The sequence below is a fragment of the Oncorhynchus nerka genome, linkage group LG27 (assembly GCF_034236695.1).
Source record: "Oncorhynchus nerka isolate Pitt River linkage group LG27, Oner_Uvic_2.0, whole genome shotgun sequence".
In the NCBI taxonomy this organism is placed as follows: domain Eukaryota; kingdom Metazoa; phylum Chordata; class Actinopteri; order Salmoniformes; family Salmonidae; genus Oncorhynchus; species Oncorhynchus nerka.
This window is the reverse complement of record NC_088422.1, coordinates 77,727,408-77,751,253: the sequence shown is the minus strand read 5'-3', so window position 1 is coordinate 77,751,253 and position 23,846 is coordinate 77,727,408. Positions and strand designations below refer to the sequence as shown.

General features: G+C 43.3%; 3 protein-coding genes across 3 annotated transcripts in view; 1 reads left to right on the top strand and 2 right to left on the bottom strand.

Moving 5' to 3' along the window:
* The window catches only part of LOC115112472 (leucine-rich repeat-containing protein 49-like), a 60,473-nt gene extending 55,547 nt beyond the window's left edge, over positions 1 to 4,926 (bottom strand). The window contains exons 1-7 of the mRNA XM_029639558.2: positions 4,675 to 4,926; positions 4,273 to 4,341; positions 4,028 to 4,103; positions 3,706 to 3,939; positions 3,427 to 3,535; positions 2,442 to 2,645; positions 1,396 to 1,462 (exon numbers count right to left, since the gene is read on the bottom strand). Coding sequence (XP_029495418.1) covers positions 1,396 to 1,462; positions 2,442 to 2,645; positions 3,427 to 3,535; positions 3,706 to 3,939; positions 4,028 to 4,103; positions 4,273 to 4,341; positions 4,675 to 4,740 — 825 coding nt within the window. The 5' untranslated portion in view covers positions 4,741 to 4,926. The remainder of the gene's footprint in view (positions 1 to 1,395; positions 1,463 to 2,441; positions 2,646 to 3,426; positions 3,536 to 3,705; positions 3,940 to 4,027; positions 4,104 to 4,272; positions 4,342 to 4,674) is intronic.
* Positions 4,927 to 7,807: 2,881 nt separating this feature from the next.
* On the top strand, positions 7,808 to 16,851 carry LOC115112471 (la-related protein 6-like). The gene is made up of 3 exons (XM_029639556.2): positions 7,808 to 8,609; positions 11,544 to 11,736; positions 12,352 to 16,851. The coding sequence occupies exons 1-3, from the start codon at positions 7,879 to 7,881 to the stop codon at positions 13,468 to 13,470; spliced, it is 2,043 nt and encodes a 680-aa protein (XP_029495416.2). The 5' UTR covers positions 7,808 to 7,878; the 3' UTR covers positions 13,471 to 16,851.
* Positions 16,852 to 17,534: 683 nt separating this feature from the next.
* LOC115112470 (TM2 domain-containing protein 3-like) lies at positions 17,535 to 23,784 on the bottom strand. The gene is made up of 6 exons (XM_029639555.2): positions 23,649 to 23,784; positions 23,231 to 23,323; positions 22,947 to 23,107; positions 22,630 to 22,804; positions 19,941 to 20,016; positions 17,535 to 19,250 (listed from the first exon to the last, which is right to left on the bottom strand). The coding sequence occupies exons 1-6, from the start codon at positions 23,752 to 23,754 to the stop codon at positions 19,085 to 19,087; spliced, it is 777 nt and encodes a 258-aa protein (XP_029495415.1). The 5' UTR covers positions 23,755 to 23,784; the 3' UTR covers positions 17,535 to 19,084.
* Between the last annotated feature and the right edge of the window lie 62 nt (positions 23,785 to 23,846).

Sequence of the window (23,846 nt, the reverse complement as noted above, 5' to 3'; positions counted from 1 at the left end):
ATGAATGATTTTGAATTTCTAATGTAATTCATTGTAGACATCATATACTGGTATTCCTTGCATTTCTGATACAATAAATGTAGTGCCATTCAAAAACTCTCAAGGGATAAAAAATGTTGTAGCCTTGTCCTCATTGAATAGCAGCCGTTATCGCTAGTGTCAACTAGATACAGAGGATCATATTGTGAGCACAATCCATCACTCAACCAATGGAAGGACAGGTTATTTAACAATATGATGTCATCCTCTAACTCCAGGACCTGGTCAATGGGGTTAAATGTCCTTCCTTCCTAAAGAGGATATTCCTCTTGAACATTTCCAACAAACTGGAAATACGACAACTTCCTATCCCCATACTTCTGGGTAAAACGAGAGGCTAGGCAGGGGTGATTTGAAATTAGGGCAGAAATGATCCCTTGTTTGTGGTCATACATAGGTGACTTAAACACTGCTGTGCTTTGGAAAGTACAAATGTGGTAAGAAGAAGACACAGTATGTTCGTGGTCAGAAGTCACTGGAAAACAACGGCTGCTGGGTAGATTAACAGAAACCAATGTTTAATTGGGAATGAGAGGATGAGACACATGAAAAAGAGCAGCCGGAGTCAGAGAGAGGAGTCTCACAGGGACTCTGGATTGACTTTCACTGGAACAATGTGGGTGATATACTGGCAGCACATTTCAAACAACCAGCACTGTGGACAGATTACTTTTCAATCCTATCCTCTTTTTACAGGTGCTGGCAAAATCCTAATTTGACACCAGCATTACTGTGATCCCCTCTCTTCACAGGCTTTTAATACGTTGTGACAGCAGCCAGATCATACTGTAGGCCTATCTAAGGAGAAAAGCTCATCAAATTTCCTTCATTGTAAAAGGAACAGAAATAGCTTTGCCTGTTAGAGAAATTATAGTAATTGAAGAAGAACTGTAAGGTGACCCAGAGCAAGACTGGGATGTTTGGAAGTAAGCTCCTAAATATGTTTTAATTTGGTGGGAAAACAAAAGAAAGGTAAAGTACTCTAGTAACGATGGCTGAGAGAGCACTGAGTTTCAACTAAAAGTACAAATATAACTCTGCCTTCACACGACTGAATATAGAATGTACTCAAAAGCCTCACAACAGGAACCAATGCATTTGCTTTCCTGTAGTCAAGCCTGCTTGAGCTTAACTGTAGGGGCCCAGAGTCAGTGACGTAGTAACCAACCTGCAGTATGGGGGAGGTGGTAGTGCCTCTCTGCTCTTGCTGAACCTCACAGCTAGATATCACAGTCCCCCAATGGTCACAGTATTGCAAACAACATCACAGACAATAAATGCATGTGGGTGTATATTTAGAGAACAAAAAGGAATGTAAGTGAAGTTATAATTTTCTAAAGGTTTGAAACATGGTACCTGATTGCCATGCAAGTCCAGAACATCTAGTTTAGTCAGGTTATCCAGACTGCATATCCTCTGGATTCTGCAAAACATTAAACAGACAATAATATTAACATCACCCTCTCTAGTATTCTATACAAGATAGCTCTCCTATAACACAACGCTACTATGACAAAGAGCTGGTATCCCATCTGCTAACTGAATGGTTACCAGGCACAAGGAAATGGGATTGTCAAAGAGCGGTAGGAATTGATTTTCTACTGATGGTTAAGTTGACTGTTTTCCACTGTCCTGTCATCCAGGATTGTCTATACAGACCAAACTGTAACTTAGGGAAGTTAGAATTTCCAAGGGACTGTAACCTATCAGAAACCTAAATCTGTGGTATGCTTTGCTTGAACGGTACCGCAGACTGCTCTGAAAGTGGGTTCTAAAAAGACAAATGTCAGGTTTTACAGACTCTGGAACAAAACCAGACCTCAGCGATGGGATCCCGGTGGCATTTACCATGATTTGTGACTTTAATCTTCCTCCTTCCTGACCTTTAGTTCTAAAGTAAGGTGATGTTAGATGTAAGATTCACAAAGAGAGCAGTGGCTAGGGTTTGGTACAGAAATTGGGCACCTGCAGGAAAGCACTTTTCAATGGAGGTTGATATATAGGCTAGCTGTGCTGTGGCGGTCATACAGTATCACTTAATCCAAAAAGCAGGATGTGCATATCGCTACGGTAACATCTTTATAAATGTAAAGAAAAATCCAACCAAAAAAAGACAGCATAAAAAGTTTTTCATCTGAGCCGGCCGACACAGGGAGACCCATGGGGCGGCGCACAATTGGCCCAGCATCGTCCAGGTTAGGGGGAGGGTTTGGCCGGCAGGGATGTCCTTGTCCCATCGCGCTCTAGCAACTCCTGTGGCGGGACCTGTGGCGCATGCACGCTGACACGGTAAAAAAAGGGTTTTCATCTGTCCTTGAAACCATGCACTGTAAAAGCACCAAAATGATTGGGAGCTCCTATCCTATTGTTCTGTTTGTATGCTTGACAAACATAACACAAACCTGTTCTTGCCCAGCATAAGCACTCTGAGAGAGGCCAGGGCTGAGATGCCAGACATCTGGGAGATGTGGTTGTCATACAGGTCTAGGAAGGCCAGGTGCCGCAGATGAGACAGATTGTGGATGTGCGTGATGAGGTTGTGCTGAAAGTTAAGCAGCCGCAGCCTACCCATGCCCTCCAGCAGGGGACACTCCTCCAGACCACGCCTGACACACAAAACACAAAAGCATTGTCAACAACACCACTCTGTGAGAGGATTACCCTGTATTATCTTGTTATGATTGAGAGGAGAGAGGGCTCACAGTAAAAAAGGTACAAGCCACCTGATACCACACGGTCTGCCTTCCAACACTGGCAGGCAGGATTCAGGAGATCTCATTATTCTAAGTGGATGAGGCTATGGATATGGTTTATTGTTGACTAGTCTCTGCTGAGTCCCCAACAAACGAATGATCCGGGGAAGAGAGCCTGTGACAGGACTTCCGCTTTTGGATGTTAACAAGGCCATGTTCAGTTGCCAAACGTTCTCGAACGTTGCAGATAGAAATGACATGAATAGAGCCGATGTGATTCCTTATTCTACATATTAGATATGCAAGTTTGATCTACATAGCCTATTTCTATCTGAATATTCCAGAATATTCCAAAACGTTCATTCCTGCTGAACATGCCCGGCGACACTCCATCTTAACTCCTCCTCCAAATTTACTGGATTGTTTGAACAGTGCAGAAGAGAACTTCCCCGGCAGTTTTTTTCCCCCCTTCTCATCAAGACCAGTATGTAGAGGATCTAGTTTCAGGCGTTTATTTTACGCCTGCAAAGTTGACATGCACTGTCAGAGGGCAGGATAATCTTTATGAGGGACTTTGCTGCACCCTACTGGTGAGTCCAAGCAATTACAAACTTGGCATTCCATTGTAGGAGAGTGTACTGAGAAGCTCAACATAGACCACTGAACAAACAAAGCCATGAGTGTTTTAGCCTACCTGTCCAAATCTAGTCGCTCAGGACTCAAAGCACAGTCATCACGGGAACGAAAGGCAATTGGAAAACTAGAGGGAGAATTCTCACTCAATGATATGGCATCACCTGGTCCTGTTACAAAGACACATTTGTTCAGAAAAGCATCAGGTTTTACATGTCCAGAAGTATTTAACTTGAGCACAGAGCAGAATGTTCCATTAGACTGACTTTGATCCATGACAAAAAGCAGGGGGGCTGGCATTGTTGAAGAGAGGGGGAGGATCCTGAGTGCAGTCACTCACCAGTTGGCAGGGTGAGGGGTGAGGTACTGTGGGAGTTGATGGCCCCTGCACTGTTTGTTGCTCTCCTAGGCTTCACTCTGTGTGGCTGTGGCCCCAGGTCACCAGTCAGCCCACTGGGTAGAGCAGCAGCAGGGGGTAGGAGGGGACGCTCAGGGCCCATAAACTCACTGACAAACGCCAGCACAGGGGTGTGGAGAGGCCTGCCGCCGCCACTGTCTGCATTAAGCCTGCTGTCTGGAGAGAAAGTAAATGGTGAGACAGAGAAGACGGGGACAGGTAAGAGACTGTCACGGTATCTTGTAACTTAGTCAGGTGGTAGTACCTTGTCTTGGTGGATTCATTTTCATGGTGTCCATGTTTATCCCGTTTGTAAAGTCTTTAGACCATCGGACGTCCAGCTGTCAAATAAAACATTTAATGAATTAGAAATATATAATTATGATAATTAAAGGGCACTCAATACATAATGTCATGCTTTCCATGTTCATGCATTGTCTCATTAAAAGTGTATAATTTGGGGAATGGGGACACTCCTCACTGTGGATCTATCTACAAAGGCAAACTCACTGGTCTCTGAACATTTCTCTCTGGTATTTGAGAGTTCACTGCTGTAAAGTGCAGTTTATAGCTGTTGACCTGGGGGAATGACAGAAAAAGATGAGGCAACTTAAGACTGACAATTGTAACAATAGACGAACAACAACTAAGCCAAGAGTCCACTATATGGTTACTTTTCTCTCTAGACAGCAGGCTTAATGCAGCAGGCTTGATAATATTAATGCATTTGTGGAGCAACAACATGCAACCCAGCCACTGTAACGTCAGCTAGATAGATAGCCATCTTGCTCATTTATATGACTGTTACAGAGTTGCATTAGCTTTCTGGATAAGCTAGCTAGCATGCTAACTCTTTCCTAATAAAGACAGAGAGAAAATAAAGATGAGTTATTTTGGACACGTCGTTCTTACCGTGGGAGAAAGACACCTTCCTGTAATTGCTGTATTGTTGTTGGTCTGCTGTCTTTGTGGCCGCATTTTTGCTAGTTTTACAACGTTGCTAGTCAGCTTGCTATAATGTGGCTAACTAACCAGTTTTGTTGTTTAACGTCAATGCTAATTATTTTAAAATGTATTATTGTGAACTGATGCTACAATGTAAAAATGGCTCATCATGTCACTGACACAGTACTAACTTCGCTGGCAACGCCCATCGTTTCTATGGAAACGAAAACACTTCTACCTTGGTTACACCACATCCTGTCTCAATATAAGTAATCCCGCCAACAACCCTAAAAATGAAAGGTTCCGCTTGTAGAATTACCGGTAGAATATGAATAGAATGGAATAGATCATTATTGTTAATTTGGTTAGGACTGAAAATCCAACTTCTGCCTAATCGACTTTTTACATGTCTTCTACTCTGCATTCCACTATACGGTTATACCTTGAGCTAAAGCCTAGGTATTAGGTTAACGTTACCTGTTATCAAGTCTCAGGCAAGGTTATCACCTTCTCCGCAATAACCCCAGTTTATAGGAATCACTGACCAAATCTGGGTCACGCCACCAATTTGACAAGAATGTGTTAGCCTGCTGAGCTAAACCATAGGTCTCGGTTTTAGGCAAGGTTAGGCTATCACGCACCTAACCGCCTCCATTATTAATTTGTATGAGCAATACAAATAAGGAAGTAATCCAAATACATATTTCATAGCCGTGTCCTCTTACACTATTAGTGATGCACTCATAAACACTTTTTAAAAGAAAAAACTCTCCACTGGTGACCCTCTCATTGTTATAAAGCATTGGTTACACTGTCTCTCAACTCGAAAGGATAAGAGCTAGGAATGGACTCTCACTCAGACCCATCAAAGCGACATCCCATACACATGCTCATCACAAGGATATATTAATATATTCATAAAACTGACACATTTGTGGGAGATGATGTTGTAATCTTTTGTGACAAGCAGATAATGGAATGCTCTGTATAAATGACAGTTCTTCCACAATTGACCTAGCTACTTCTGTTGTGACACAATGTCACTTTTGTAATCATTTCTTTACCACATACAGAACAAATAATGGTCCGTATACTTCAGAGATAATTGTCCCACATCAAAGCATATAATTATGGTTCTGCAGTCAATCACTTCTGCAGGCATTTTATAAGGGCATGATGAAGTGGATTATATGAATGTGATATATATCTCACAATTGCCAATAAAAAACATGCCGCTAAGACACAGGGATCAATGTAAATTGTCTGTCGTTATGTATTATGCATGGGGACTTGGCCAGTCAGAGCTCTCTGGGGTACAGAGGTCTATAAATATCTTGTCTGGCTCAGAATGAGGGAGTGATGTGGAGCAGAAGTAAAATGCTGCACTCATCTGTAAATCAAAAAACATAAGATCTAGAATCCTTTAGGGAGTAATAGAATCCTGAATAAGACAAAAGAAAGAAATTGTATTTTTTGTTGGCGATAAAACTAAGCAAACCCTTCAATATCAGTAGTGAGTTATATACTGTAGGTTACAGCACAGAGCATTTACAGACTGTGAACAATAGAGATTTTCTGTCAAAGAAAGGTGCTGGAGTCTGGACCCACAGTGTCAGTTTGTTCCACATACAGTAATAGCTGACGTACATGTATGCATGGATGAGAAACACACACCTTCTGACAGTCACCTAGGACAGACTCACAAAGGATTCTCTATTATCACCAGGGCATGTATATTTACAAAGACATACATGCATATTTTCCTTCAACTTTACTCCAAACATCTTTCATTCAAGGCAGGATTGCCCAATCATGTATCAGATGATTTTGTGAAAGATTGCATCACATTCACAAGCTCAAAAAGCAAAATGTTTCACAATGTTCCTAAGAATCTCATGACTACTGATTGATATACTTCCCTTCAGATTCTTCACAATTGGGACACAGGAAAAACACATATCAAATATAACTAAAGTGTAGATGGTAAATTAAACCTTGTAAAAACAGAATAATAAAGCAATTGTTCAGCTTTCTCTATCCAGATGTCCAGAATGGACAAAATCATACAGACAAAGAAATGTGTACATTTAAAATAAACCAACATATTTAAGATGCTTTGTAGGATTACAAATTAACACCCTTGTTGTTGAATGTTAAGTACAGGCGAATGGTGGTCACAATTGCATTCAGTCTGGACAAAGAGGAAATACCAGCTCTGCTCTGATCAAGAGAGGGGAGCTCATTTTAACTCAGCTCAGTTTACAGCAATCAGCTTACTCCTGCCAAAGGTGTCCCAAATGGCAGCCTATTCCCTATGGGCCCTGGTTAATTGTAGTGCACTTTAAATGGAATATGGTGCCATTTGGGGTGCAACTCATGTCTCTATTGGGGCTGTTTCCTGCTGCAGACACCTGACAGATAAGCTGTTGAGGGGGATGTTGGAACATCTTCCTGCAGGGCCATTATCTGATTGATGTCTGCTCCTGGCTTGTGGCACTGGGAGGTACAGCACTGCTGCAGCAGGACATGTGCTTCAGAGTATGAGTCAGTCCACCAGCTGTACAACTCTTGCCAACAGGGTGGAGAAAACATCAAGTCATCTCAGGCCTGGCAACTGTATTAGCAATGGTGTAGCAGTTGTGGTGTGGGTGATGATTTACGAGTCCATGTAGGATATGATACACACCTACAATTAAAAACAGTCAGCGAGTGTCATACGCGGCGCACTGAAGGTTTGGGCCAATGGGGTATAGGTTTGGAGATAACAGACCATGAATTGGATTATGGAAATCCTGACATCTTCAAAACTGTGTTAATAATTTTGTTGCAAAGGGCTATTTTATTATAGGCATACACAATGTAAAATAAAGTAAAAAAGTAAAAGCCACTGCTGACAGTAATGCTTCATGACACTATATACTCTGGTGTCGTTTATTTGTGTCCTTCCCCATAGCAAATCCCTCAACAACCCCTGCGGTCTAATGCTAAAAGCCTATTATCCAATTTGCAGGTTCTGAGAAATGGGTCGGCCTTCATGATTGGTGCATTGCAATTTCCCCAATTGCATAACAACACGTGGCATTTACACTTCAACGTCCCCTTATTTAGGACACGTGTGAAATAGCAGCCATTGTTTACTAGAAATAGTGACGAAGGGAAAAATACACAAAAATGCAAACATTGGTAAACGCATTTATCCGTTGTCTCTATTTTCTCCTCCCTCCCTCTTGGCTTCATCTTGGAGTTTGCTGGTGGATTGGGGATGAGTGCGGAAAGATGACATGGCCCAATCCCAGGGCGCGTTTCAAAAGCAGAACGCTTCTTACATATCAGGAAGTAACCTTACAAGACGGCTCCATCCCCTCGGTCTCCCCAGTTCCTAGCTGCGTCTCGCTAGCTGCTAGCTCCACGCCACCCCAGGGTTCTCCGTGGGGTAGAATTTGGGGGCTCTGGCAAGCTGTGGAGCGCATCTTCGGGGCTTCATTGGCCAACCACCGGTGTGGGTGTCAAAAGCGTCGAGGTGTGTGTGCCCCGTATTCTTGCGACTTCAATTGTTGTATTACAGGGAATAAATGCTTTCATGAAAGCACTACCACTGGTGTAGCCGAGGAGGAAGTGAACGAACCGGGTGAAAACGCATTTATTTCGGGTAAAATGACGAGTGCCACCATGGAGTTTCAGAAACGTATCGAATCTGCATTAGGTTCGTCAGCGGGACGGGAAATCGACGAGGTAATAATTGTGGATCAACACCTGCAGGAGATGGGGACTCAAGTGATGATAACAGTGGCTATTCAAGCGGCAGACGACGAGGAACCAGAGGAGGAGGTGTCCTCAAACAATCTCGATTTCCTCGGAGGCAGCTGTAGTGAAGACGAATGTGGAAGACATGATAAATCCAGGTAAATGTTTTGTCTTGTAATGGCATGTCTGTCTGTTGTATCCTCCTTTCTAACGTTCTGATTTGATTGTTTGTTATTGGAATGAACCTTATGTATGCTAAAATACTGCATACTTTCCTTTTTGTCGTTTCGTGATATTTCAATGTGAACTTCAATTCCACAGTGAAGAGTTATGGTAATTGCCAGACAGTTTCTAACCACCTGTGGACGGGCATTGTAATCCCATTGACGTAAAAAAAGAGGCCGATATGGATGGCACCTTTACACTCATTGCTCTAATTCCCCTGCGTCATCCCCTGCTTTCTCAACCTGGACTCAGACCTAACATAGTGTAACGACCCTGGGTTTATAAACGCGAATATCGACTGCCGCTCGTACAAGCTTTTGGGGCACAGTCGATAGCACGCTGTACTTCGGGCTAGAAGGTCGAGGGTTCGAGGCCTGCTCCCTGCCTGTTTCTTTACAATAGTAAATGTAAATCCGGGGCACTCCAAATAGGTTTAAATTTCGTATGGTGCGGTATGTATTCATTTGTCGGATGTCCATCCATCTTGTATGATATGTTAGGAAATGCAATTTGCAAAATGTGTGACAAGTTACGAATTCCACACTTATGTTTTTACACATTGTTGTGGCTAACGTTAGCTTGGTTAGAACACATTTGTGTTGTAGACCCCCCCCCCATTTTTTATATTTTTTATTAAATGACAAGTAGAATCACGACTGCTTGTCCTGGGGTTACAATGCAAATGTGTACTGTTGGGGTACTCGAGGACTGGCGTTTAAACACTGGGTTAAAGGGGAAGGGTTAGCACAGTAGTAAGTAGTTGCTAAAGCTGTCCGTGATCATTCTAAATTTGTCGACTAACCACTTTCGTTTTTTGCCTTAGCGCCCCCTAGCCCAAATCGGTTTTATTTTCACGTCCGGATGAAACAGTGCCCAAAATAAACTGCCTGTTTCTCGGGCCCATAAGCTAGGATATGCATATAATTGATAGATAACACTCTGAAGTTTCTAAAACTATTAAAATTATGTCTGTGTATAACAGCACTTATTTGGCAGCTGAAACCCAGAGGACAAATCAACCAGGATTATTTTGAGAACTGTTTTATATGGGATACTAGATTTGAGGCATCTGGTTGCAGTTCCTGTGGCTTCCACTAGATGTTAAGTCTTTAGAAATTGGTTGATGTTTTTCCTTTGAGAAATGAAGAAGTAGCCCTTTCCTTTCTGGGTGTCGAGCCAAGTGGACTGTTTGGGGCGCGGGACCTGGAACTCGCTCCACTTTCATTTTATCCGCTATTGAACACAGTATATTCTGTCTTAAATTTGATCGATTATTTACGTTTTAAAATACCTAAAGTTGGATTAGGAAAGTTGTTTGGACCAAGTTTACAGGTAACTTATTAGATCATTTGTAGTCATGTTGGGTGAGTTGGAACTGGTGTTTTTCTGAAACAAACGCGCCAAAGAAATTGACATTTTGGGGATATAACGATGGAATTTATCGCACAAAAGGACAATTTGTGATCTTTATGGGACATTTTGAAGTGCCAACAGAAGATGTTCAAAGGTAAGGCATGAATTATATCGTTATTTCTGAGTTGTCGCGCCTGGCGGGTTGAAATATGATTGTCATGTGTTTGTATGATGGGGTGCTGTCCTCAGATAGTCGCATGGTTTTCTTTCGCCGTAAAGCCTTTTTGAAATCTTAGCTGGTAGCTGGATTAACAAGAAGTTAAGTTTTATTTTGGTGTATTGCACTAGTGATTTTATGAAAGTTAAATATTTCTCATTTGAATTTCGTGCTCTGCAATTTCACCGGATGTTGTCAATCTTCCGCTAGCGGAACCTCTAGCCGTAACAGGTTTTAACTAACCGGTTTTAACCATATGAAACGTATCATACTAAATTGAGTGTTCGGATTTACATTTACTATGTTATGTCTAGTCTGAGACCAGGCTGGCTATTTTTGCCCTTGTAAATCCCTGTGACTGAGTGCTAATGAATGGCTATGTGGTTGGTATGTTTAATTTAGGTAGTCTGAAATAAATTCATATTCTGAGCCAGGTCAGCCAATACATCATAGTCAGTCTTGCGGTGTTCCTCACTTGTTTAGGGGCATGGAACATTTTTAGTTTTCACATGGTACTTTTGTAACCAGTGAACTACTCATTGATGCTCTTTGACCAGCTTATTATTGTGGCAGGAGAGAATCAGAGGATAACAATTGGTCCCTTTACAGTGGTGTTGTGTGCGGGGGCGGTGTTGCGCCCACATATTTTGTTGAAGGGCTTCCCCTGACTTTAACACAGTGGGTTGGATGCTGCAATCATTACGTTGTCTGGGGTATTCGACTAGTGTCTTGCCTAGCCTGCGGGATGGGATCGCTGTGTGAGGAGGATGACTCATCGACACAGTAATGTCATTCAGACATTCACTCTTATTGCAGCTGGCAATGCTAGCCTGGCATACCTGTGCAAATTTTAAAGCCCTCTGTCAATAGAGCTTTGATTAAACCTTTGTTTTGGTGTGGCAGGCAGTAAATGACTACATTGTTTGAAGTCTGGCTGATATGGTAAATAGCCCTGTCCCTGTGGGGGAGGCATGTAATGTGGCGATGACTCTGCACTCTTCAGATGGAGAGGTCTTAGCAATTTCTGTTTATGTTGGCAGGACACCCTGTAGTGTTGCGGTTCTGGCAGAGAGCAGTGTGACGGTCACACTGTGGTTAGGCAGCCTGTCACTACTGTCACAGGAAGAATCTGAAAATTACATCTGAGGAAAGAGTCAAGATGGCAGATCTCCAGCAGCTCTTCTCAGCATGTTGCCATGGGTAATGGCTGAGGCTGTTTTGATCAGTTCTCCTGCCAAATCGGTTAAGCTCCTGCCTTGTCTCTGTGAACTGGCATGTTATCCATTATCTTTCTCAGTGGCGCTGGCACGAGTGGCGGTGAAGAGGAGAGCTGGCAGCCCCCAGACCCAGAGCTGACCCAGAAGCTGGTGGCCCAGATCGAGTACTACCTGTCGGATGAGAACCTGGAGCACGATGCCTTCCTGCTCAAACACGTCCGACGCAACAAGCTGGGCTTCGTCAGTGTCAAACTGCTCACCTCCTTCAAGAAGGTAATGTTTGATCTCCTGCTGACAGTTTGGTGTCTTGATATTGAAATATCAATTGAATTCCCTGGGGGCTCATATAACTGAATGCAACAGCTGTTCCTAGTGTCAATATGGCAAGCTGTTGGTGCTAGGAAGTGCATTCTCACATGAGTTGGCGGCGGGAGCATCTGGTGTGAATGAGGCTCATACAGGCTCATTGATTTTGGCTGTTTACTTTTTCAGTTTACACTTCCAAGAAAAATATATTTTTCTCCTCTACTGGTTTAATTTCTAATGTTAACAGCTGCATGAATACTGTAATTGTTTTAGTTTCTAAGAGGAGCTAACAATAACCGCAAATTTGTTGCTGTATTTACCAACAAAAAGTTTGAAATTTAGGAACTGTTAAACAACACTTCAGTAGTAGCCAGTAACTTGATTTGCCTTTTGATAGCTGTTGCTTACATAGAAATAATCTCATTCTAGATCTGTGGCTGCTTATGTTATCATACTGCCATCAGAACCATGGCTTTTTAGTTTTCAGGATGTATGAATAAACAAAAGTTCTCATACAGGATGCTGCCTGTAAAAGTACTGACTTTCGCTTCCGATTATCTCTAACAGTTGTTTTCCTTCCAGGTGAAGCACTTGACGCGAGACTGGAGAACAACTGCATATGCTCTGCGCCACTCGACAATACTTGAGCTAAATGATGAGGGGCGCAAAGTGCGTCGCAGATCAACAGTGCCTGTGTTTGCCAGTGAGTCTCTGCCAAGCCGCATGCTACTACTCAGCGAGCTGCAGAGCTGGCCAGAGCTGGGTGTGGCGATGGAGGGTGGGGCTGGCGACGGGAGTGAGGGCGGCGCTACCCAACAGGAACAACTGATGAAGCTGCTGCTGAAAGCGTTTGGAACATATGGAGCCATTGCCTCTGTGAGGGTGCTGAAGCTTGGCAAGGACCTGCCAGCCGACCTGAAGAAGCTGAGTGGCCGCTACACACAGCTGAGCACTGAGGAGTGTGCCATCGTGGAGTATGAGGAGGTGGAGGCTGCAGTCAAAGCCAACGAGGCTGTGGGCAGCGAGGAGGGGACAGGGTCTCTGGGGTTGAAGGTGGTCCTGATCGGCACCAAGCCTCCCAAGAAGAAGGTCCCCAAAGATCAGCGTCAGCGCGAGGAGGGAGTAGGAGGAATGAGGAAGAGCCACTCACTCAACAGCCGGGTACGGGAGCTTCAGTATCACGAAGACTCTGCCTGTAGCTCCTCAGAGACTGAGAGCAACCCCACCTCCCCCAGACTGGCCCGCAAATCCCGCTCTGTCAATAAGCTAAGTCCCACTGGAGGGGGTGCCACCTTCCAGAACAATCACCTGAGCCCAGCTGTGTCGCCACGCACCAGCCCCTGGTCGAGCCCCCGGGCCAGCCCATGCTCCCAACGCAAGTCTCCCCACTCCCATAAGTCTCCTTTGGCCAGTGAGGGCAGACTGAGCCCTGAGGCTGGGCGACGTTGGGCGGACTACTCCTCAGACAGCAGCCTGACGCCGTCCGGTAGCCCCTGGGTCCAGAGGCGCAGGCAGGTGGCCTCACAGGAGAGCAGCCCAGTAGGGAGCCCCATGCTGGGTCGAAAGATCCAGGGCGCAGACGGGCTTCCGCCAGGTGTAATGCGTCTACCGCGTGGGCCTGATGGAACACGTGGTTTTCACTGTGGTCTGTCCATTGGTGTTGCTGAGAGGGGAGAGAAGACCGCTTCTACCCAAACCTGACACTCGGACACCCCCCCCCCCCCCCCCCCTATGCCCCCAGTTCTAAAGCAGTACACTGAGTACAGCGATGAGATTTGGCCCAGTCCTTTGGCCACTACATTGACATTCTTCATCCCCCGCCCCACATTTGAATGGTCGTAGATTTGTTCTGTTTAATCGTTGTTTGGAGATTTGCCTGTCTTTGTTATACTTTTTATACAATATTTTGTTCAAAAACATGGTGACGCCTAATTTATGAATATTTAAGATACATTTTGAGTTTATTAAATTCAAAATTTGAGTACTGTATTTGACACAAGTAATGGTATTTGTCACCTCCCATTGCTATCTAAGGTGTTGAGCATGGGGCGGGCAGAGATTTACTTAAGTAACCCTATTTTACTTTTTTATTGGAAAGTTTCCAGTGTCAGTCTTAGTGTGTGAAATCTCATTTTGTATGGATGGTGTGAACAGTGGTATGGGCACATGGTGTGGATATCACCATATGCCTTTTGCCATTTTTGTCTATTGAGTTTGCTCCTTAAACTGTGGCCATACTTTCCCTGCCAGAAGGTTGAACAGTTGTCACATGACTACTTTTTTTATTTTTCCTTAAATTTTATATTTTTTCCTGGATGCCTAACTTAAGCTTCCAAAGTAGGGGTTACTCTCCTAGCTCTGCAAAAAATGAAAAATATTAAATGGGGGGTGGGGGGGGTCCTTCCTTGGCTGGAATCTGTTTCTATCAGTGTATAGCCTCTACCGAGTCCCCAACAACCTGGTTTTCAGGGGAAATGCAAAGAGCCTGATCAGACTTCTGCTTTTGGACGTTATCAAGACACTACTCCATCTTAACTCCTACACATTTACTGGATTGGTTGAACAGTGTAGAAAAGAACCTCCCCTGACACTTATTTTTCTTGTCAAGACAGGGGATCTGGTTTCAGGTGTTACTTTTACGGGTTGGGTTAATCAGTGTGTAGCATGCTGGTAGTGGGGGATGCAATGTTCAGGTTTGAGTGTGCAAAATGGAGATGCTCTTGAACTCTTGACATCTGAGCTGGGGTAATGTGCATTTTCTTTATTGTACAAAATAAATAACAAATTGCATTTGGCTTGTGGCAACATTTTTCATTTACATTCGATTAGGAATGGGCAAGCCAATTCCGCTTAACGCAAGGTCAAGTGTTTTAGTTTCTAAGATTGATTGTGCAAGATTGAAATGAATATCCTAATCACATGCAAAAGACAAGTGGCTTATTGGCTGCATTCCACAATGATCCACCATTATCACATGAGATTGACTGCACAGATGAAGCGCATGAGCTGGAAGAAAGCGTGGACGTTAGTATCAATACCAGCCTTCTCTGTAAAATATGGGTAACAAATGTACAGATTGCAGTCAGATTTGATAAGCTATTATTCAGGTCTATTACATAGCTGGATCTAATTGGTATTACTGTGAAATTGCTTTCAAATGTTCCTTAGCAACCACAAAGGTCTGACGCAAATCCAGTATCGTGCTGGGATGCTATGAAATCAGATGTGTGATCCAGCTTTAGCAAGATACAGATACTACATGTATCAACTTATTAATTACTGTATGACTATTGGAAGTTAGAACTACTCTGTTCCAGTTCATATAAGAAAATCAGTCCACTGAAATAAATTTTAGGCCCTAATGTATGGATTTCATGTGACTGGGAATACAGATATGCATTTGGTCACAATTTAAATATTTGAAGTAGTGTGGATCAGAGAACCATTCAGTGTCTGATGTGACCATTTCTCATGCAGAGTTGATTAGGCTGTTGATTGTGGAATATTGTCCCAATCCTCTTCAAGGCTGTGTGAAATTGCTGTATATTGGTGGGAATTTAAACACTCTGTTGTACACATCAATCCAGAGCATCCCAAACATGCTCAATGGGTGACATGTTTGAGTATGCATGCCATGGTAGAAATTGACATTTTCAGCTTCTAGGAATTGTATACCTCCCACAGTTTACTGAAACCCTTCAATGGATTCTTCCAGGTTAATTCTGACATCCATCTATATAACACAAGACACTGCAATAACCTTCACCCTCCCCACTGCCACACCTCACATAGTTAATTCTCTATCAGATACAGTGGTCCCATACTCTGGAATTCTTATCTTCACATTGCCAACACCTCATCCGGGCAACCTGATGAACCAAACTACCCAATAATCCCTCCATGTAGCCTCACTCACATAATCACATGTTTTTTCTTGTTTACTAAGTATATATTATGTGCAATTATAATTCATATGCTTTGCTTAACTGATTGAACAAACTTTTTAAACTTATTGGTGTGGTTTTCATATAAGCCCTTTTGGGCTTCTAACCTTACCTGCACACCATTTTTACCTGTTTTATCAGTACTGTTTTGTCTTTCACTTTTCTTTGGTGCAAAAAAAGAATAAAAGCTACAGATCCTTGCGTTATCATGCTGAAACATGAGGTGATGGCGGCGGATGAATGGTGTGACAATGGGCCTCAGGATCTCTTCGTGGTATCTCTGTGCATTCAAATTGCCATACCCCACGAGGCACTCTGTTCACAACGCTGACATCAGTAAACTGCTGGCCCACGACACTATACACGTGGTCTACAGTTGAGGCCTATTGGACGTACTTCCAAATTCTCTAATATGACATTGGAGACTGCTTATGGTAGGGAAATTAACATTAAATTCTGGTGGACATTCCTGCAGTCAGCATGTCAATTGCACACTCCTTCAAAAATTGAGATTGTGTTGTGTGACAAAACTTCACATTAGAGTGGCCTTTTATTGTCACCTGCACAAGGCACACCTGTGTAATGATCATGGTATTTAAGTAGCTTCTTGATATGCCACACCTGTCAGGTGGAGAAATGCTCACTAACAAGGATGTCAACAAATTTGTGCACAAAATTTGATAGACATAAGCTTTTTGTGCTTATGGAAAATTTCTGGGATTTTTTATTTCAGCTCATGAAACATGGGACCAACACTTTACATGTTGAATTTATATTTTTGTTCAGTGTACTGTATAACATCCTAGGAACCAGTAGCCTATTGCTGTTGCTGGGAGATCCAGTGAAATGCCAAACTAATTGTTTCTTGCATAAGACAGGAATAAATGAATAGTCTTGTCTTCATCACTCGCGATTAACAATTCTAAACTAATCATAGGGGATTTCACAATGGAAGTTGTTCTGATTCACTTAGGATTGTTGACTCTCAATGAATATGAACCTGCAAATGACTGTCCTATTACCTAAGAGAACTCACGTGCTCATAGGAGTAATGATATTCACAATGTTTCCATAAATGTCAATTAACCCAGTAAGACTGCTTTCATTTAATTAAAGAATTACTCTGTTCTGTTCAGTACTGATTGTCTCGTATCATCGATTTGACAGTCTAGTTTTGTTATTTTTTATCGGAAATGACTAGGTGATATGGTGATTCTATTGCTGTTGTATTTTAAGATGCTACTCGTTGAGATACACGTCAGCCTCAACTGAGAAGTGTTTGGTTAAAAATACATAACCCAAAATGAAACAATTTCTTACAGGTTGTATTCATGCTCAGTGAGATATATGGCATAGTGAGGATGACTGGCATTTATTATTCTAACTGGGTAGCCTTGCCAGCCAAAATGTAGAGGTGGTGGTCAGTCAATTCGGCACAAACAATGGGCCAAACACTTATAAACTGTTGGAGGTGGTACATAACAGTAAGTGAGGAACTGGGGATGGGGAGCGTATGCAGATTAGCCAATGAGAAGCGCTAACACATGCTAGCACCAATTGTATGTTATATGGTGTATGTATTCACAACCATTAGTCAGTAAGCTCTTGGTTTACGGTAGTGAGCTTATCTTTCTGTAGGCCTGTATCCAACGGCACTGTCTCAAAGATGTGGCACGGCATTTTACTGTGTGAAAGAATGTAGAGGTGAAGTCTAGGTCAATCATCATGGAAATAACACCAGATGGTTTTGTTTATTCAAGTATGCTTATAATACTAGACAATACTAACAGCAGGCTGAAGACAATAAGGCACAAAGTTCAATAATATTTCACAAATTTATATTTACAATTCTCAAACATTGTCATTACAGTGTTCCAAAAAAAACAAATCCTACCTCCAGAACATGAACACATTTTCACCAGAAATATAGGTTACCAGTTTGTGCAGCACACATACTCAAGCTCTGGATATGGGAGGTTACATATCGTAACCATTCGGGCTGGGCGATTAGCAATGAAGAAAAAAACCTGTTGTACAAGTTCTTTGAAAACTAGTACTAAAACCATTCTGAACCAGTTAGTGACCTAGTTGAAGCCTGCACAGCTTTACGAGAACAGATTGTGTGTTTTAGGCATGCAGAGCTGTAGCGCAATGCCATTGTAACAGTAGAACTTTAGACCGTCCTCTCGCCCATACCTGGGTGTGAACCAGGGACCCTGTGCACACAACAACAGTCACCCACGAAGCATCGTTACCCCTCGCTCCACAAAAGCCGCGGCCCTTGCAGAGCAAGGGGAACCACTACTTCAAGGTCTCAGAGCAAGTGACATCACCGATTGAAACGCTATTTAGCGCGCACCACCGCTGACTAGCTAGCCGTTTCACCATATAATGCTTAAATCTGACATATGCATATTGGTGCACATCACAGAAGGTTGGTGGCGCCTTAATTGGGGAGGACGGGCTCATGATAATGGCTGGAGCGGAATAGTATCAAATACATCAAACACATGGTTTCCATGCGTTTAATGCCGTTCCAGCCATTACTATGAGCCGTCCTCCCCTCAACAGCCTCCTGTGGTGCACATCCACAATGCAATAAATATAAATACACAATTTAAGCCCCAGCCATAATAACCATGTAATTTCCCCAAATCTGTATCCCAACCACATTTTCAACCAAGCAATCTGACATTCATGTTGCAATGTTACACTCCAAAGAAAATAACCGTTCTAGTACTCTTTTGCTGGTTGGTTTGCAGACAGAACACTGAAAGGTTGATCTGCTATCCACCGATGCACATAACCGTTCATCACACTTAGCAGGTGCCACATGCTTTTACAAAACCTACAGGGAAGAAACACTGCTTTTCTTCCAAGCACTTTTTGTTTCTGTTATCGGTATTATAATAATAAGTCCATTTTGTGTTCTGTAGCCATGGTTACTGGTCTCCTATGCATGACCATGGAGCACCATAGGTGGCCATTGTTACAATATAATTCCAAGCACTGCTTAACTGTCCCTACCTCCCATTCTCCAGTCAGTCCATATCAGCCTGACCAACTCTAATCACCATTAACCAAACAAAACGATGCTCAGTGCAGCTTGTATTACAGTATATCAGTGAAGGACGCTTGGGCTTGATGATCTAGAGGCGGACCTGACAAGGCTGACCTTGAAGCTGAACTGGTGGCAGATGGGACAAGAAGTCAGTCTTTGCAGACAGTGGGAGTTTGGGCAAGCAGATGGTGTGATAATGGAATGGCATCTCCATAGAGTGGATATTTACAGTCAGACAGTCTAAACTGAAATGGAGAGGGTATCAACCCTACAACCATCATGCCTGTGGAGTGGGCATCAATCACAGATCTCAGATGTAGAGGGAGCCATCGGCTGGCCCCACATAGCCCGCTCCAATCAGCAGCACATCAATCAGGGTCCAGATGCCCAGGCCACCGAAACTGAACAGCTTGCCCAGACCCTCTCTCCACTGGCCTAGATAGAACCGGTCAGCCCCAAATCCACCTAGTGTAATGCTGTAGATAGAAACACAACAATAACACAACTGGGATTCTACTGGTAACAGTGAAGAGCATAGAAGACATTGACATCTAAGCGGGAAGGCGCACCATATTGAACGTCGGCCGTAAGCAGTAGACCACCTTCTTGGTGTTGACAAAGGGTGGCAAGTCAACGTGTACAATCGTCGGGAAATTAAAATAAAATTACGGCTGATGTTCTGTTGTCAGAGGTGGTAGGATGGACACTTGCTGCTTTTAACCTTCATCACGGCTTGTTTTGTCCTTAAGAGATTTGAGTGATGAATAAGTCTTATTCTTTCAACCCAAGACTCAATTATTGGATCAGTCTTAAACTTTGCACATACACTGCTGCCATCTAGTGGCAAATTATGTGCCTGGGCTGGAATAATACATTATGGCCTTTGCCTTGCATTTCAAAGCTGGTAAAAAACATTTTTTAAATGCATATTTTCTTATTTGTATTATCTTTAACCAGATCTAATGTGTTATATTCTCCTACATTCATTTCACATTTCCACAAACTTCAAAATGTTTAGTTTCAAATGGTATCAAGAACATACATCTCCTTATTTCAGGTCCTGAGCTACAGTCAGTTAGATTTGGGTATATCATTTTAGGCAGAAATTGAAAAAAGGGGTCAGATCATTAAGAGGTTTTGACAGTATGCTTGTGCAGGAGTTTTACCTGAGTGCCAGTGCTGTAGACCACTTGTACCCTCCTGTCCAGTTGCAGTACAAACGTTTCTGAAATACTCTTTTACCTGAGAACAAAAGACAGGCAGTATTACACTCCCCTCCATACGCATTTGGGCAGTATACACGCCCCTCCAAATGCATTTGAACAGTGAAGCATTTGGATCTATACTCCAGCATTTTAGATTTGAGATAGAATGTTTTATTTGAGGGTATTTTCATACATTTTGGTCTTAAAGCACTTCCTGTAACTAGTCCCCCCATTTGAAGGAGTCATAAGTATTTGGACAAACTAACTTATAGTGTAGTCAAAAGTTTAGAATTTGGTTCCATATTCCTTGCACGCCAAAACTACATCAAGCTTGTGACTCAACTGCGTTTGGGGTTTGTTTTGCCCAATTGGAACTGAATGGTGAATAATGTCTTGTGCCATTTGAATCACTTTTATTGTAAGTAAGAATAGAAGATGTTTCTGAACACTTCTACATTCATGTGGATGCTAACATGATTATAGATAATCTTGAATCAATTATGAATAATGATGAGTGAGAAGGTTAGAGGCACAAAGAGCATACCCCCCCCAAAAATACTATTCTCCCCAGATATTGGTAATGGTGAGAGTTTAGCATGTTTTGTTGTAGCCTCTGAATGCCATCTCACTCATTATTCATGATTCATTCATGGTTTTTCTTAATAATGGCATTATCAGGATTAATTGTGTTTAGAAGTATCTTATCTACTCAGAAAGAAAATCATCATTCAGTTACTTTGACAAAATATAACCCAGAACACAACCAAAACTAACTGCAAATGCATTCGAGGGGTTTGTAGAGTCACAAGCATGATGTAGTCATCGCGTGCAAGGAATATTGAACCAAATACAAAACATTTGACAAAATACTTACTTCACATGGGTGGGACTACATACATCATGTGCTTTCATTTCTAAATGGTCAAATATATGTATGAAAAGACCCTTAAATAAAGGGTGACATACCTCTGGACTGTTGCCTCATGAAACACTTGATCCTAAGTCCAAAATGCAAAAAAATAAAGGGAACACTTAAAACAACACAATGTAACACCAAGTCAATCACACTTCTGTGAAATCAAACTGTCCACTTAGGAAGCAACACTGATTGACAATACATTTCACATGCTGTTGTGCAAATGGAATAGACAACAAACAGGTGGAAATTATAGGCAATTAGCAAGACACCCCCAATAAAGGAGTGGTTCTGCAGGTGGGGACCACAGACCACTTCTCAGTTCCTATGCTTCCTGGCTGATGTTTTGGTCACTTTTGAATACTGGCGGTGCTTTCACTCTAGTGGTAGTATGAGACGGAGTCTACAACCCACACAAGTGGCTCAGGTAGTGCAGCTCATCCAGGATGGCACATCAATGCGAGCTGTGGCAAGAAGGTTTGCTGTGTCTGTCAGCGTAGTGTCCAGAGCATGGAGGCGCTACCAGGAGACAGGCCAGTACATCAGGAGACGTGGATGAGGCCGTAGGAGGATAACAACCCAGCAGCAGGACCGCTACCTCCGCCTTTGTGCGAGGAGGAGCACTGCCAGAGCCCTGCAAAATGACCTCCAGCAGGCCACAAATGTGCATGTGTCTGCTCAAACGGTCAGAAACAGACTCCATGAGGGTGGTATGAGGGCCCGACGTCCACAGGTGGGGGTTGTGCTTACAGCCCAACACCGTGCAGGACGTTTGGCATTTGCCAGAGAACACCAAGATTGGCAAATTCGCCACTGACGCCCTGTGCTCTTCACAGATGAAAGCAGGTTCACACTGAGCACATGTGACAGACGTGACAGAGTCTGGAGACGCCATGAACGTTCTGCTGCCTGCAACATCCTCCAGCATGACTGGTTTGGCGGTGGGTCAGTCATGGTGTGGGGTGGCATTTCTTTGGGGGGCCGCACAGCCCTCCATGTGCTCGCCAGAGGTAGCCTGACTGCCATTAGGTACCGAGATGAGATCCTCAGACCCCTTGTGAGACCATATGCTGGTGCGGTTGGCCCTGGGTTCCTCCTAATGCAAGACAATGCTAGACCTCATGTGGCTGGAGTGTGTCAGCAGTTCCTGCAAGAGGAAGGCATTGATGCTATGGACTGGCCCGCCGGTTCCCCAGACCTGAATCCAATTAAGCACATCTGGGACATCATGTCTCGCTCCATCCACCAACGCCACGTTGCACCACAGACTGTCCAGGAGTTGGCGGATGCTTTAGTCCAGGTCTGGGAGGAGACCATCCGCCACCTCATCAGGAGCATGCCCAGGCGTTGTAGGGCGGTCATACAGGCACGTGGAGGCCACACACATTACTGAGCCTCATTTTGACTTTTTTGTAAGGACATTACATCAAAGTTGGATCAGCCTGTAGTGTGGTTTTCCTCTTGAATTTTGAGTGTGACTCCAAATCCAGACCTCCATGGGTTGATACATTTGATTTCCATTGATCATTTTTGTGTGATTTTGTTGTCCGCACATTCAACTATGTAAAGAAAATATTTAATAAGAATATTTCATTCATTCAGATCTAGGATGTGTTATTTTAGTGTTCCCTTTATTTTTTTGAGCAGTGTATAATAACTGTCCAAATACATATGGAGGGGTGTGTATGTATCTGAATAATAATGAACCAGACACACTGTACAGTAAGTGTATACCTAAGCAGTGAACGTGGTCCAGTACTTGGCAGGTGGCTTTGTAGCGTTTGCGAGGGCAGGCAACGGTCATACAGCTGGTTGAGTTGGAGCACCTGTACTGAGACAGGTCCAGCTGCCAGCAGAACTGGCAAGTGATGGACAGGGAGAAGTTGGTCTGCTGCTTCCCCGACTCCACCTGCAAGCAGAGAAAAATAAACAGCATACTGAAGCATCAACAGCACAATGACAAAGTGCTACAGTTACATACTTTCTTTGTAAATGGAGCTCCTTGTTCTTTGTCAAGAACAATCTGTGTCCAACTGGCGAACTGAACTCACTGTGCAGTGGACTCCTCTCTTGGCCTTGCAAGAGAAAGACGCTGGTTTGCCATAGCTACAGTTGTGATGATAGCTGCAGTTGAAGCAGTCAGCAGGCAGTCTGTTGCATTGACCCCCACTGGGGCAGTTGGCAGCATAGCCATCTGAATCAGTTGGAGATGCTGCAAAATAATTCACAAGATATGTTGTCCCATGGACCTCATTCAGTAACCGCATACCAAAGAGGCACTGTCAGTGTCAACATGATAAAAACATCCCATGGATGGAGGCTGGGGAGATTTTACCAGATGGAGAAGGCACCACCGGGCTGGTGATGACTGGCTGAGCATCTCGGCTGTAAGGGGGCTCCTGGCCCACGTGTGGGGAGCTCAGGTACCCTGGAAGACAGGAGTTGGCATATAAGGGGGAGGGTGCATCATGTAGTTAGCTGTTATAGCTAGCAAGCTAATAAACACAGCTTGCTGGAGCAATTGTACATTAGTTAGCTAGCTTGCCAGATAAAATACAGTAGGACCAGAATACAGTAAATTGGCTGTAGACTACCATTGTGTGGATACTAGCCATAAACTCTTGTTAACTAGCTAGCTAATGTAACGCGTTATGCCAGCTAACTAGCATCGCGGAGAGAAAAAACATAAATCACAGATGCCTAGCCCTGGTATATAGAAATCCGCTTTAGCATGTTTTGTTTCATAGCCTTACCATTCACACATCGCAAACATAGATCCAAAATGAACAATGTTGTGATTCCATGGGCTTTTAGGTAGCGTCTTCTCTCAAATGGCCAAATCTGACTGACGGTAGCCATTGTGCCAACGTAAATCAACTTCAATCCCTTTCTTAGCCTTGTGACCCGCCCATTTAAAGGGGACGTATGAAGATCATTCAAGAGCAGAGATC